Source organism: Panthera tigris, chromosome A2 (genome assembly GCF_018350195.1).
Source record: "Panthera tigris isolate Pti1 chromosome A2, P.tigris_Pti1_mat1.1, whole genome shotgun sequence".
Lineage (NCBI taxonomy): Eukaryota > Metazoa > Chordata > Mammalia > Carnivora > Felidae > Panthera > Panthera tigris.
Window position 1 is genome coordinate 148205776 of NC_056661.1, and position 15603 is coordinate 148221378.

The following is a 15603-nucleotide window of genomic DNA, read 5'->3' on the forward strand; positions in this document are numbered from 1 at the left end:
CCCTGAGATCCCACGGTCTAATTAAACACAACTGTTGTATACTTCTTTCCCCTTTCCTGCTACGTTGTTTTGTTTTGAATATGAAGTCTCAAACCCCTAAATAAACCTTGTAAAGAGCCAGCTGTGCTTATAAGATATGTTAGGCACAGATTTCATTCTACCATAAGTGATCCTCTAGCCAAAATGTTAAGAAAATATTACTAGTAATTTACATCAGATACATTTTCCAAGTTATTAACTGGCAGGTAAATTTTATAATCACTTATGTGAGTTCTAAAGGGATATAGTGTTTCTGGTTGCCCAAAACTTGACCTCCTATTTTCTTTGTTTAAGCCTGTTTATAAATTACACTTCTCTTCAGCCTGCCAAACAGAGCTTCAGAATGAATTTCCCTGTTGGTTGTAGAAGTTTGTCTTTTCTCAAGAGTAGAACCTTTCGAAATTATCTTCCTACACTTGGAATGGATCATCTAATGATTAGTGACATCAGACAGGATTCACTTGTACTTTCTTGCTGGAGAGGGTAAAAGGGATATTCAAAATATTTAGGTGGTAAGCATATATGTTATACAAGGACCTCCAACATCTGGCTCTGACTTCCTCGCACAGCTTTCCTGATCTATACACACACACACACACCCACACACACACACACACACACACACACACACACACACACACACACCGTTCACCGCAGCCATGAAGAACACAATCTGCAGGTCTCTCAATCCCACACTGCTTCCCGTTCACGCTGCCCTGTCTACCTGAAGTACTTTTTTTCCCCACTTTTGTCAATCTATAAGTCGCTATCTTTTGGAAATCAATTCACTTATAACTTCATCTTTCTCACCACTTCCCACCCCCACCCCAGCCCAGTTAAACTTTCCTTTCCTGTACCTCTGCTGTGCACTATTCACAGAGATTTTGCGTTTTTATTTGTGAACTTGAGTTCCAACACGCATGTCCACAGTCACCATCTGGGAGTCACTCCCAGTCAGTGTCTCCCTTGCCCCTAGCAAAGGTTTATTCACCTGAGTTCTCCAGAGAAATAGAACCAAAGGGGGGTGGGGAGAGATGTTCTAATGGGGGTTGGAGAGTTTTTCTACAGGAAGGAGGTTTTAGCTGAGATCTGAAAGATAAGGAAAAGTATTCTAAGAAGGGAAGACAGGGGACTGAATTTTGCAGGCAGGTTCAGGGCCCTGAAATGGGAATGAAGAACCCAAGAAGCCCCACGTAGCTGGCTCTCAAAGAGGCAAGGGGAAATGTAGCCAGTGCCAGTACGGCTGGAGGAGTAGACAGAAAGACCTTGCAGATTATCTGAAGAATGTGGGTCCTGGCACATTAAAGAGCTTCAAGTTGGTGAGAGCTAGAATCAGATATCACTTGAAATGTTTTCTTTTGACATTAAACGTACAAACTGTAAAGTGCACAAATCTTTAGTGTGAGAAGTTTTTATATATGTGTTTATTCATGGAACAGCTACCCAATCAAGATATTTCCAGCACCTGGACGGTCGTCACCTTCTCAGTCAGGATCCACTCCCTCCAAGGGCAGCCTCTATTCTGACTTCTATCACCAGAGATTACTTTTGCTTGTTTCTGAACTACAGTAATAACATTCTTGCAGTCTTCCTTTGTGTGTGGATGCTTTCACTTAGCACACGGGTGTGCTGTGAGATCCATCCACGCTGTCACAGGCAGTGGTGGCTTGTCCTTTTCCGTTGCTCTGTAGTATTCTGTTGCGTGTGTGTGTCACGCTGTATGTCCCCATTCAACTACTGATGCACACGACAACCACTCCTTTTTTTTTTTCGCTATTATAAGTAAACCTGCTCTGAATCCGTGTGATCCTGTCTTTTGATGGATGTAAGACTCCTCATTTCTATAGGAGACAAAACTTTTTAACAGATCCCTGAGCTTGTGTGGTAGAGAATAATTTGGAAGAGAATAGAAGTGGCATTTTCTCAGGTACCAGCTCCCTGGATGCATAGACTTTTACCGTATAGCTTATTAAAGGAGCAAACCATGCAGAACATTCTAAACATCACACAAGTCAAAATATAGATTAAAAAGTGACTTCCATCATTACTGTCATTGCTATAGTTATAATTGTTTATAGCCAGCTATAAGTTGGAGCTGATAATAATTGGAAGGACAATATGGTAGGACAGGCTTTACTGACTCGTAGTTGAAATGCGCCAATAAACAGAAACATTATTGTCATCGTCAAACATTTGTGAAGCACCCCCCTCTACGATTGCTAGTGTGTGTGTGTGTGTGTGTGTGTGTGTGTGTGTGTGTGTGTGGTAGTGGGGGGGTGTCTGAAGCAGAAGATGAATTCCCACTGTTTCTCTCAAATTCTTCCTACAGCAATTTTCAAGAACCTTAGGTTTTTTGTAGCATTTCTGAACCATCCCTGCTCCAAGAGCTAAAACCACCCATACCGAGATTTCATTCTCCACAAACTGAAGTGTTTTGGTTTTGTTTTTCCTGAATTGTGAATTTATTTATATTTCTTAAAACTTTAAAATTAGCACATTTAGTTGTATATATACTGGGTTGCCATTACAGAAAATGACACAGTCGAGTGAAATTAGGAATGTTTCTTCGAGCAATCTAAATCTTTAGTCACAATAAATATTCAGTCTTTAGAACCATGGGAATTAAAATACAGTAATATAGTAATAAAGAGGCTGTGGTTTGATTCCACCTTACACAGCATGCTTTTGGCTGTCTGTTTTTCATTATAAGTTTACTATAAATCTGTCTTTTCATCATATTCTGAATGTACTCTGCATTTTCATTAATTAAGAAACATTTATGGAACATCTACAATATGCCAGATATTTTGCTACGAGGTGGTAGAAGATAGGAAGGTATAGTCATGATCAAAGGAATTTATAGTCTAGGGGAAGAGATAGTCAAGTGAACCAGTGGGTACCATCCTCTTTTAGGGCTTGGGCTAAGCTGTGCCCCGGGTGTTCTGGTAGCACAGAGGAGGGGCATTTAAATCAGAGCAGGTAGACTTGAGCTGACTTCTCAAGGATGACAGACATGAGCTAGGAAGGCATTCCAGGCACAGAGACAGGCAGCCAAAGGCACAGAGGCAGGAAGTAGCCTGGTGCAGTCAAGGAGTAACTAGTAGGTTAATGTGGTCAGAGCACAGGGTTAGCATGCTCGGTGGAGCTGGAGAGAAGGTCAGAAAGGTGGGTAGGGGCCAGAGTTTCAAAGGTTGGGGGCGTGGGAAAGAACACGGACTGAGAAGGAAGCTCAGGTTCTCACCCTTTTTCTAGCTGGACTTTTTATGGGTCCTCAAGCATGCCACTGGGCATAGTGTCCTCATTAGTATAATCAGAGAATGAGGGAGAGTCATTCCGAAACCTTGTTCCAGAAACACTGTTCCAGAAGATGTGAAAAGGTCTATGCTGTGCCGTGAAAAGTGTTTTCTTGGGGCGTCTGAGTGGCTCAGTCTGTTTAAGCATCCGACTTTGGCTCGGGTCATGATCTCACAGTTTGTGAGTTCGAGCCCTGCGTCAAGCTCAGTGCTGACTGACAGCCAGGAGCCTGCTTCGGATTCTGTCTCCCTCGGTCTCTGTCCCTTCCCAACTCGTGTTCTCTCTCTCTCTCTCTCTCTCTCTCTCTCTCTCTCACACACACACACACACACACACACACGAAAAGAAAAGAAAAGAAAAGAAAAGAAAAGAAAAGAAAAGAAAAGAAAAGAAAAACATGTTTTCTTTACTTAAATAATTAGGGGAAGATTGAATACCACACACATTTGCCTGTTTAAGATTCACAATGAAATTAGCATAGTAAAAGTTTCCAGAGTCCTCCCTCCAGTGAAGAAACCACTTCCGTTCTCTTTAACTCAGCATTTTCAATTACTTGAACTTAGAGTCAGTTTTCTGTACTATTAATGTTGGCATCATGCTGCAGAACCCCATTTTGACGAACTATGGACAAGGTCTTAAAGGTCCAATCATCATCATTCATTCATTCAGGTTTTTCAAAGCGCAGAACTCAAGAGCTGGTCCTTATTTACCCTGTTGTTATTTTAGCCTGCTGGTGTATCCCTGTGAGAAACTTTAGTTATTTCTCATAGCACTGTTTTTTGTTGTTTTTTTTTTAATTGCATCTGCTATCTCGGGATTTTTTTTTTTTTTCCTTTTCTCATTTTTCACATCATGCCCAGACTTTATTACCTGGTAATAAGTTGCAAGAAATGAGAATTGAGTTGTTTCTAAACAAATATCAATCATTTGTGATGTGTTTAGTAGAAATTATAATGAGTATAATCAGGGTTTTACTTATTATAAAGTCATTATATTCAACATTGGCAAATCCCAAAATTAATAACAAGTCAATACATCATTTGAAATGCCAAAGAAATCAAATAAATAAAAACATAACTGACCTTGTTAAAAATTTGATATTTTCAACATTTATCTGTCAGAGCCCCTGATTTAGAAAATGTGATAAATTCTTGAAAAATGGGAACTTTTTTCCCCTGTAAAATATACCCATCATTTGGCAAACTACAGTGTCATTTGCCTTGAAAAGAACGTGGTGATTGATTATCCAGAGTGCTACCATGACAAGGTAAACCAAGCAAATAGCTGGAAAATTGTATGTAATCATACAGCATAACATAGGCTCTTTGTTGAGCACAATCATTAGAATTAAACTGTGGCATTCCAGTCATTCCCTGTAGGTACTTCCTATTCACCCCAAAACCTCTGTCTCTGGGGGGACGTTCCCACGTGCTTGCATTTTCCCCTTCCCCTCCGACCATCGCACGAACAAAGACCACACCGAACCCACACGACAAGATTGCAGAACACAAGGAAGCCGACGTCTGGCATCTCTTTGTGCCATTCGGAGAGGTTTATTTACATGTGCTAACGTTACCAGTACTGTTTCTTTTATTAGTAGCATTTTCCTGAAGGTCCTGAGAAATTGTAAACACGTGGGGGAGGGGAAGGATGGGAGATGGACAAAGGGAAATGAAGAAAGCCAGTCTTGCTTTCGAGAAGCTGGTGTTCTAATCAGGAAGACCAAACACACCTGAGATGACCTAAAAACAATTCTACATCTCTTCGGCTGTGTAAAAGCACCGTGCACCAATTGAATACCGGCGTGATGGAGGCCAGTAGAAGAGCCACCAAATTATCCTTGGTTATTAGAAGACGAAATTGAGTCATATGAAAGGAAGACGCTCCCCCAAACCTGCCCCGAGTTAATTATCAATAGCTTAATTGGAAATAGAACCAAGCCCTTTCTCTCAGTAAAGCTGAGCAATCCCCCAGTGCCCCTCTTCCCTACGGTGTTTCACATTTTCAGCGGGCTTTGTTAGGATGGCTGAACTCCGCTCTCCTTTATTAATTGCCCTCCGCGTGTTGTAGGATACCCTGTGTTCTGAATCAGGATGAGGATTTCAGATTCTTCTGAGCAGCATGGGGACATGTAGCTAAGCAGAATCAATTCCTGTCACTCACACACAAATACAGAAGAACGGGATTATGGATCAGGGTGAAGCCGCAGTGCTTTAATCTTAAAATCAATACCGAAAAGGAAGTTGAACTTGTGGGGATTCTATAGAGACTGTAATTTGGTTTCCTATGAGGTTTGCCTTCCAGAATATAACTGTTCCTTCCTTTTCACCTTCTGATTATTTTACTTGGGGGGGGGGGGGGTTTGCTGCGGGGGGGGGAGAGGACCAGAAGAAAAGAAACCTCTACTTATCTGGAATAAGTATGCACATATGAACTCGTAACTCAAGCTGATCCTCCATTGTATTGAGAAGAGCTGTACGCTTTTATCCATTCTTTTAATTTTTAGAAGAAAAAAATTAACCCGGACCCTGAACCCCATAGTCTGCCTTTATGCAGGGTAAAGTGCCTTTGATTTTTTTCACAGGTCACTATCAGAGTAGAAAACAAGTTTTTTTTAATGTTTATTTTTATGGTCTGAATCTAACCATAAGCTTATGTAATTCTATGTAAATAAATACATCTTCAACAAACCAGTTATCGACCAAAGGCTTCCAAGATGCTAAGCATGTGATTAGTATTTACTCCAGCGTTATTCTGCTCCTTTTGAAAGAGGCATGAACTAATGCTTTGAACAACTCAGTCTTTTCTTAATCCGAGGTTTAGGGTTGATTGAATGTGCCTCTTCTCAGAACACTGATTTGCTGCACAGTACCATCCGTCTTTAGCTGTAAGGTGGCTTTATTATTTGTTTCCCTGGGATATTTCTTTAATTCCATTTTTGAAATAATGTCTGAGTCTGTTTGGACACTGCTTCTGCAGCAGCAACAACAATAGGAAATATCTGATCCAACAAGAAAATGGTTGGGCCACAGGCAGGGGAACTCCGGGCTAGCTCTCCGGCAGAATGGTGTAGTTAAAAGAGCAAAGCCCACAGCCCGTGCTTTGTTCGCTACCTTTTCTAAGCCTGTTTCTTCATCTTTAAACTGTGGATGATCGTGGGGCTCGCCTGATAGATAGGTACGTGGAGAGGATTAAGTGAGCTAAAGTATGTAGGGCGCCTAGCACTGGACTTCCCACTTGTAAGAACCCAATAAATGGTCATGATTCCCATGATTAATGTGAGTCTCAAATGAGGTAACGTATGCTGTGTATGTGAAAACACTGCACAAGCCCAGAAGGCACAATACACATGTTAGTTGTTGTTCTTAAGAGATTGAGATTGTGCTCGCTTCGGCAGCACATATACTAAAATTGGAACGATACAGAGAAGATTAGCATGGCCCCTGCGCAAGGATGACACGCAAATTCGTGAAGCGTTCCATATTTTTGCACCGGGTGTTGTATGGAAACCAATTTGACAATAAATTTCATATATTAAAAAAAAAAAAGAGAGAGAGATTGAGATTTGGGAACTTTTAAAACAAATCACAGAGGACATTTTCTCTGTGTTGCGTTTCATAGGTCCCTAATCTCAAAGTAGAGCCCTGGAGGAGATAATCCAGGGGCTTGAAAGCCATAGCCATAGCTTGTGGATGCCAAAAAGCCTTTGAAACCAATCTGTAAATCCCTGTCCGGTGTCCTTCCACAGAACGTACTCTCTCAGGGGTTTGGGAAACGGGCACTATGTAAGATACGTATTTGGTTGTTTGCAGTCGATACTTGGCATGAGGGTCGCATCCTTCCAGGAAGGCTCAAGTCGTAAATGATTGCCTCCTTTCAGTGGTCTTTCCTTGTCCTTCACATGACTTGACATCAAAACAAAACGCAAACTCATGAATTTCTGTGTCCTCTCGCAGAGCACAATCATCGTGGAGAAGACAGTGCAAGACCTCATGAACCTGATGCACGACCTGAGCGCGTACTCGGATCAGTTCCTCAACATGGTGTGCGTGAAGCTCCAGGAGTACAAGGACACCTGCGCTGCGGCCTGCAGGTAGAGCTCAGGGTGGGAGCCAAGGAGAGTCACGTCAGACCCTGACCCTTGTTATGCTTGTCGATGCTGCTTTCGGAGCCTCGCTTTTCCACCGTGATAGAAAAGGACCGGTTTTTGCGTTTGTCAAGGGGCCTGACGAGAGCACGTGTCGCAGAAATAGTCTCCGAGATGCACATGTCATCATACCGACAGAGGGAATGAGAGCGACCAAGGGGCAGCACCACTTGGGACTGCCATTGAGTGGCATGGACAAGGTGTCAACCTTGATTTTCAGGAAAAGCTAGAACTGTAAGATTGTCTTCTTCAAGGAAATGCCAGATCACATTTAGATCTTGTGATCCTAAAAGATCTTTCAAGTAAAGCAGTTTCAAACTTTCAGCATCCTTTATAATCCAGAATGTGATTTCTCCCTAGTTCTTAAAATGTGTTTCTCCTGATGCTTGATCTGTAGCCTTCCCACTGTCATGAAAAGATAGTTACACCTGCTTCCAGCATCAGCAGAAATGAAGAACCATTGTTAAGAACTTGAAATCCCTCGGCCTCCCCTCTGATTTCTTTTCTCTGGGTTCAGAAATCTCATGGAAAAGATCATAGTGCTTGTGGTAACAAGCTAATAGTAGGAACAAATTATGGTCTGGTTGACAAGACCTGAAACAATTAGGGGAGAAAAGAATGTATAATAAAATACTAAATTTTATGTGATGTATAATTAAGGATAGATATGAAAGTGCAGTACATAATCAAGTACTACCTGCACAGTACAGGACGTAAGAGCAGAAGGAATGAAATGTGAGAGAGAAAAACAGAGAAGGGGGGACTGGCTTGAGGAAAGACTTCTCAGGTGAGATGTGTGCTATGTCTCAGAAAGACATGGGATGGAGGGAGGCGGACAGAATAAAGAAGGACGTTGAGGGACACAGTGGAAACACCGACGTAGTTCCCTGATATTTCAGCAAAACCATTCCCTTCCTTGTGGGGGACCCAAGGCTGGACACAGTGCTTCTTATTACGTCCTGTCATTGCACTGGTCAGAGATTTCTGGAGCCTTTACCAGATCCAAGACAGCTGAGCGTGCAGGGATGAAGTCAGTCAGTCAGTCAGTCTCCGGTTATACCTTTAATGAGTGTGCCATCTTGGTAGAGGATAGGAAGGCAAGTTGGAGACCAAGGCATGAATGTCCACAACATTGATTTGTGACAGAAAATATGGTAAGATAGATGGACACGCTGTAGGAGGAAGAAATGACTTGGGGACAGGAGCAGCCTGATGAAGGGTATGAAGTAGGCCTTGTAAACAGTGAGGAGGAGTTAGACAGGATTTGGACTAAAGTTGCTGAAGGAAGGAAGGAACCAGAGCAATTTCAAGGAGGTGGGAAGAGAAGGAAAAGAAACAACAAAGGATGAATGTTTGGGTTTTTGGAAAGGAAGACTGAGCCAAAATGGAGGATCTTAAATGCCAGGCTGAGGGAACTTGGCCTTGTAAAAACTTTTAGGTAGTGGGGAACCACTGAAGGGGAGTGAATGGGGAGTACCAAGCACAGACCTGTGCGTCAGGAAGATTTTTCTGAGCTTTGTGTAAGATGGACTAAAAGGGAAGAGTGTGGAGGTGGAGGGAGAGGGACAGATCAGGAGACACTAGGAGGTAAATTTGTAGCCTTGTGGCCGCTGGTTGGCTGTAGAGGGTGGAGAATGCAGGGAGAAGTACTCGGGGAAATTAGCCTTGTCTTTCCTATGCTGTATTTGTAGAGAATTTTTTTAACTTGAATTCAAGATCTCACATTTACCCATTAAATTTAATGTTATTTTTAGCTCAACGCTTCAGTCTTTTGAGATATTTTTGAATCCTCATTCTGTCATCAGAAAATCTTAGCTTTTCCCCACATTCCGTGCCATTCTTGATAAGCAATCTTTCAGTTTCTTATTATGTCATTTGAAAAAAAAAAAAAAACAGTGTTCAACAGGACGGGGCTAAGTTGAGAATTCGGGGGTCGGGGGCGCACCTCTCGAGACTTCCTTTGAGATTCCCATGTACATGTTACTCAGTGCTTCAGGAGTTCATGTGTTTTTTTTAACTGTGAACCCAGACTGTACCTCAAGAGCAGGGTGTGAAACCTACATTTGAATGCCAAGTTTTTCACCTGTTAGTTATATGACCTTGAACAGTTTCAGCTTCTCTGTGCCTTACTTTTCTCATCTGCAAAAAAAAAAAAAAAAAAAAAAAAGATAATAATAGTTCTTCCCTCGTAGGGTTGTCTTGAAAATGTTAGTCTTCTAGACCTATTTTTAGCAAAATAGTAAGCTTCCCCCAAAATGATTAGCCGCGACTCTGATGATGACAAAGATTACCTTTATCACCATCCATGACGGTACCTCCTGTATTTTATTATCTGCCCTATGAGAGACTTGTTAGATTTCTTGCTGGTGTCTTTCGAGTCCTAATCCTTATAATGCAGCTACCTTCCCGCTCAGGTCTCCCCAGATGGGCACGTACAAGTCTGCAAAGGACAGTACTAGGTATTTGTTCAGGAACCCTCCCAAGGGGTCCCTTTCACTTTCAGGACCAATGGGCCCTACCCTGCTGAATCTTTGTTAAGAACTCTCGTCTTGGACAGCTTACAAATTACCCTTGGAAACAAGGTCTCTTGACCTTGAGCCAAATTGACCATTTCTTCCTTCAAGTCAAGGAGTTACTCAGGAGAGGAACAAAGTTGGCGTGACTTGTGCATTGTGAGCCCTTCTTGGCTCCTCGTGAGGACCACTTCCTAATTGTTCACAAGCCATGTTCAATAACCTGTTCGAGAATTTTACCTGTAACTCCAAACTCAGCCGATTTCTGTCATTTACCTTCTTTTCTTTTAGGAACATCAGGGCGTTTGCTCTCAGGCGTTTTTCACTGTCTGCCAGGGTACCTCTAAGATTATCAGGAAGGCTTCTGTGATTCTCTGCTCTGAATTATTTCTGTGCCCCACGGTCCTTGCCTAAATTTATTAAACCTGTCAGAATATTCTTGGATTTCAGTAACTTGACACAGTTGGTTACTCAATCCTTAAAACAATATGTTGGTTTCTAGGATTTCATGCATTCGACAAATGTTTATTGAGTACTTCTACAAGACTTTGTAGATACGGCAGTGAGCTTAAAGATAAAATGCTGCTTTCATGGGGTTTACATTCTGTTGGAGACGGAAGAGAGGAGATACACAATAAATATAATGCATAAACACAAAGAATTTTAAAACAGTAAGTACCGTCGGGGGAAAATGGAATAGGGTGAATAGATTCGAGAGTATAGGAGAAGGAGCCTGTAATTTTAAATAGGGTGCCCCAGAGGGCCCGCTCAAGTTGAAGTTTGAGAAGAGGCCCAAAAGAATTTTGGCAGTGAGATAAAGTATCTGGAAAGAGTGCCCTGGCAGAATGCTAAGGCCCTGAGGCAGGACTCTGCATGACACATTCCCAGAGCCTCAGCAGGGAGACCAGTGTGATTGGAGTGTATTAGAAGGACATCCAGGGGCGCCTGGGTGGCTCAGTCGGTTGGGCGGCTGACTTCGGCTCAGGTCATGATCTCGTGGTCCGTGAGTTCAAGTCCCACGTTGGGCTGTGTGCCGACAGCCTGGAGCCTGTTTCGGATTCTGTGTCTCCTTCTCTCTGACCCTCCCCCGTTCATGCTCTGTCTCTCTCTGTCTCAGAAATAAACGTTTAAAAAAAAAAAAAAAAGAAGAAGGACATCCATGGGGCGCCTGGGTGGCTCAGTCAGTTGAGCGTCCGACTTCGGCTCAGGTCATGATCTCCCAGTTCCTGAGTTCGAGCCCTGCTCCGGGCTCTGTGCTGACAGCTCAGAGCCCGGAGCCTGCTTCGGATTCTGTGTCTCCCTCTCTCTCTGCCCCATCCCCACTCATGCTCTCTCTCTGTCTTAAAAATAAATAAAACATTTTTAAAAAGTTAAGAAAAAAAAAAGAAGGACGTCCAAAAGAGAACAGGGGACAGACCATGGAGGGCCTTGTCGGCCATGGTAGGGGTACTGAGTTCAACTCTGAATGAAAGGGGGAGCCACTGCAGGAATTGTGCCTAGGGCCAGCATGATCTGACTTACATTGTAAAACGTATTGAGAATCGGTTGTAGGGCCACAAGGGTGGAAGCAGGGAGACCATGTGACGGCTGCTGTGGCAATCCAGGTGAGAAACGAAGACCGTCTCCTAGCAGAGATGGTAAGAACTGGTTGAATTCCGAATATATTTGGAAGGGCCAACCTGCGTGATTCCCTGCTTGATTAGATAGTGTGAGAGAAGGAGAGGTGTCAAAAATGACTCCTGGGATTTTTTATTTGAAAAGACAGAGTTGCCGGCTCTTGAGACAGAGGACCCTGCAGGTGTGGGAGCAAGCAGATGAGGAATTCAGTTTGGGGTGTCTCAGGGCGCCTGGGTGGCTCATTTGGTGAAGCATCCAACTTCAGCTCAGGTCATGCTGTCATGGTCTGTGGGTTCGAGCCCCGTGTCAGGCTCTGTGCTGACAGCTCAGAGCCTGGAGCCTGCTTCCTATTCAGTGTCTCCTCTCTCTCTGCCCCTGCCCCGCTTGTGCTCTGTCTCTGTCTCTCAAAAATAAATAAATGTTTACAAAAACATTTACATTTGGAGTGTCTCTTAGGCATCCACGTGGAGCTAGGGAGCAAGCAGTTGGATGTATGCCTCCAAAGGAGAGAGGTCTGGCCATCAACATATGAATAGTAGCTATAAATGGTGTTTAAAACCATGGACGGGAGTGAATGCAAACATGACAGGGAAGAGGACTATGGGTTTGAAGAAGTTTGCAAGGAGAGGAGAAGTCACCAAAGTTGACTGAGAAGCAGCCCCCAGTGAAATAGGAGGAAAGTCAGAGAGTAGGGTGTCCCAGAAACCAAGGAAAGAAGGGGGAGGGGGTGATCAGCATTCAATCAGCATTAGAACAGAGCAGTGACTGAGCGACAGATTTAACAGCATGGAGGTCATAGGGGATCATCGTGAGAGTGGTTTCTGAGGACCGGTAGGAGCAAAACCTGGAAGGGTGTGGGCTTAGGAAAGAAACTGAGAGTGGGGAACTTGTAAATGTAGGTAAAACCCCTATAGTGAGATTTGGCTGCCATGGGGGACAGAGAAATGACATGGCTGGAGGGTTAAGGGCACATGAAGGGTTTTTTGTCCTTTTATGTGTTATTTTAAATAGAAGAAATCAGTGCGTGTTTAATTACTCTTCAAATGAGTACTGTTAAGAGAAAAGAAAATTCCTGATGTAGGAGAGAAAGGGGCAAATTGCTGAAATTCTAGTTTTGGGCTTGTGAGTAGAAGCAGGACATAATACCCAACCGGAGTGACTGGCCTTAGGCAGGAACATGGATAGGTGTTTGTTTGCCGTGGCTTGGCCTTCTAGGGACTGAACTATTTCTGTGTCATTCATGTGTCACCGTGTTGTCCAAACAGTACAACTGTGTCTCCATTATACCTACTACTTCTGGGAACATAGCTACTGCTTTTGGTTCCTGATATATTGTGGTCATCAAGAGTACCTTGATTCATTCCGCCAGGAGTCTGTCCCACTGTGGTGTCCCTCCTGGCCGAATTCCCTGGAATGGTGTCCACTTACTGGTGCCCACGATCAGATCCTCGCATATATATTATCTGTAGTGATCTACCACCGTTGCTGAAGTGTAGGCTTGGGATGAATTATCTCAGGGATGGGAGAAGTAATTCTGTGTGTCTTTGAAGGGGAATAAATAGAAAATCGTTTATATGGCTGTTATACGACAACACACACACACACACACACACACACACACACACACACACACACACAAACACCACATATAATCCCATGATGCCTGTTGCCTATTGCTTAATCAGGTTTTTCAAGCCAGAGAGAAAGTGTTTTCTTATTGTGTGTCTCTGAAGATGCAAAGTGTCCTTACTTCCTCTCTTCCCATTTATTGCCCTCCCCCCGATTGGCACCTGCTGAGGAGTAATTAGGGCAGTCCTAATTTGGACAGCCAAATCCTGATTACAGTGAGAGGAAAAACAGGAAATGTTCTAGTTTTGCTGCCAGCAAATGACTGACTTAAATAGAAAGCCATATACAATTCAAATGATCCAAAATGATATAACATTGGGGAAGGAGGAAGGGAAGAGGGAAGCAGCGCAGTCTGATTCTTTCTCCGCAGATAGTCTTTTACAGAAATGATCAAATCCACAAGCTCACGATGCCCTCTGCTGAGAGCTGGCTTGTTTTCTGAGTTTACCATGAGAACCTGAGCGTCCACTGGGAGTTGAGAGATCTGAGGGAAGGTCAGAGACATCTCACCTCTCTGTGAGCACCTCACTCTGGAGAGAAAGACTGTACCGTCTAATGATGTCATGTTACATGCTTTGGATAAAGAGAGGTTTCCTAAAAGGGTAATGAGGACTAGAAGTCTTTTCCTTAATTAGTCACACCCCTTGGGGCTCGGAGGAAAACTCAGCTGTGAATTCTCCACTGCCCGTATTCTCAATCAGGCAGTCGGTCCATTAGTCTGCTATTTCCAAGCTGAATGCCAGTCTCCCTCTGCTTATTCTTTATTCTGGGGTACCACCAGCAGCTTAGGTGTCCCCAAATAGTCATTTAAAGGTTGGAAATCATGGGTTTTTTTTTTTAAGTTTCTGCCTGTTCCAGTTCAACGTCAGTTCATTAAAAAGAAAAAAAAAATTTTTTTTTTTTTTTTTTGGCCTTTCTGCATTGGTTTGGGCCTGGTAGAGAATACAAATAAACCATCTTCTAATCTTTGAGGCTCTGTTGACATAAGTCAGGAGCATGTTTTCATCAGGAGAAGGTATAACCATCCTCGGGGTTTACAGAAAACCGAGAACTCGTGCCAGAGCATGAAGAAAGAGTGACGTGGCGATGAACTTGCAATCGCCGATGGCAGAAACCAGGTCTGGCACAGGGCTCGGCAACTGATTGGCCCTCGGTATGTTTGCTGCACGAAGGAGGAGCTTCTTAGAGACTGAACAGGTTGAGCCAGCAGTGGGGTAGCATAGGTGGGTGTGATGTGTGGGGGAGACGTTGAGAAATCACAATGAGCAGGTGAACATCGTGGTTGGGTAGGAATGGGCGGAATAGGGGAGTTCTGAAAACTTCCCGTATCAAGGGAAGGAATACTGTCGGAGGTCGTGGCGAGGAGGCTGACCTACCTTCTCTGTGATCAAAGTGGTGTTCTAAGATCTCGGTGGCCCCATTGTGCTGAATAGAAACTGGACACCGGGGCCCGTGGTGGGTCTTGAAGCCCTAGGGTTTCCTGTGTCTCCAGAGGCCAGGGTTCTGCGGACTGAGAGCTTGGTTGAACTTGGCCTTGCTGCGTTCATAACCCGGCTGAGGTCACGGGACATGGGGGTGGGAGCGCATGCACTAAAAGCCAAGTCTGTCTGGCTTAAAGCCCGAAGAAGAGGCAGTTTTGAAAACCTAAACTAACTTTGAATCTCAGACGAGCCAAGGGAATGCTGCAAGCTCCATGCAAGCTTGTCTCCAGGTTTTCCTCTTGAAACTGTGTTATACCCCTCACCTCCTTGGCTTACATAGCACTGATATATTCATTTGTACTAAATATTGAGCAGATACAAAAGAACACATAAAATATGTACACTATCTGGTTCATAGAGAGCACTCAGCAAATGAGAGCTTTTATTTGTTCCTGTAGTTTATTATGCATGACTATTCTGGCATCCCATTATATTGCAATTTAAACATTTTTTATGATGCATTATCTGATCAGTTATTGGTTTACATGCCTTTCTCTCTCAGAAACATTATGGATTCACATCAGACTTATTTGGGGGAGATTTCAAAGCCCACATACTGGATTTCCCACACTACGGCCCCCTGAGTGATGGGCCTGGGCGAGAATAATTTTGGGGCGCCTGGGTGGCTCAGTTGGTTAAATGACTTCGGCTCAGGTCCTGATCTCATGGTTGGTGAGCTTGAGCCCCACATCAGGCTCTGTGCTGACAGCTCAGAGCCTGGAACCTGCTTCAGATTCTGTATCTCCCTCTCTCTCTGCCCCTCCCCCACTTTTGCTCAGTCTCTGTCTCTGTCTCTGTCTCTCTCTCTCTCTCAAAAATAAATAACAAACATTAAAAAAAAAGTTTTTAAATGTCCCAAAAGTGATTCTCATGGCTGTTACTG

The 15603-nt window shown here is 43.5% G+C and overlaps 1 protein-coding gene and 1 non-coding gene across 2 annotated transcripts in view; both read left to right on the forward strand.

Moving 5' to 3' along the window:
* The window catches only part of EXOC4 (exocyst complex component 4), a 745858-nt gene that overhangs the window by 581775 nt on the left and 148480 nt on the right, over positions 1-15603 (forward strand). Inside the window, exon 12 of the mRNA XM_007076278.3 lies at positions 7290-7426. Coding sequence (XP_007076340.1) covers positions 7290-7426 — 137 coding nt within the window. The remainder of the gene's footprint in view (positions 1-7289; positions 7427-15603) is intronic.
* LOC122236867 lies at positions 6715-6821 on the forward strand. Its single transcript, XR_006215095.1, has one exon. It is a non-coding gene; the product is annotated as a U6 spliceosomal RNA (small nuclear RNA).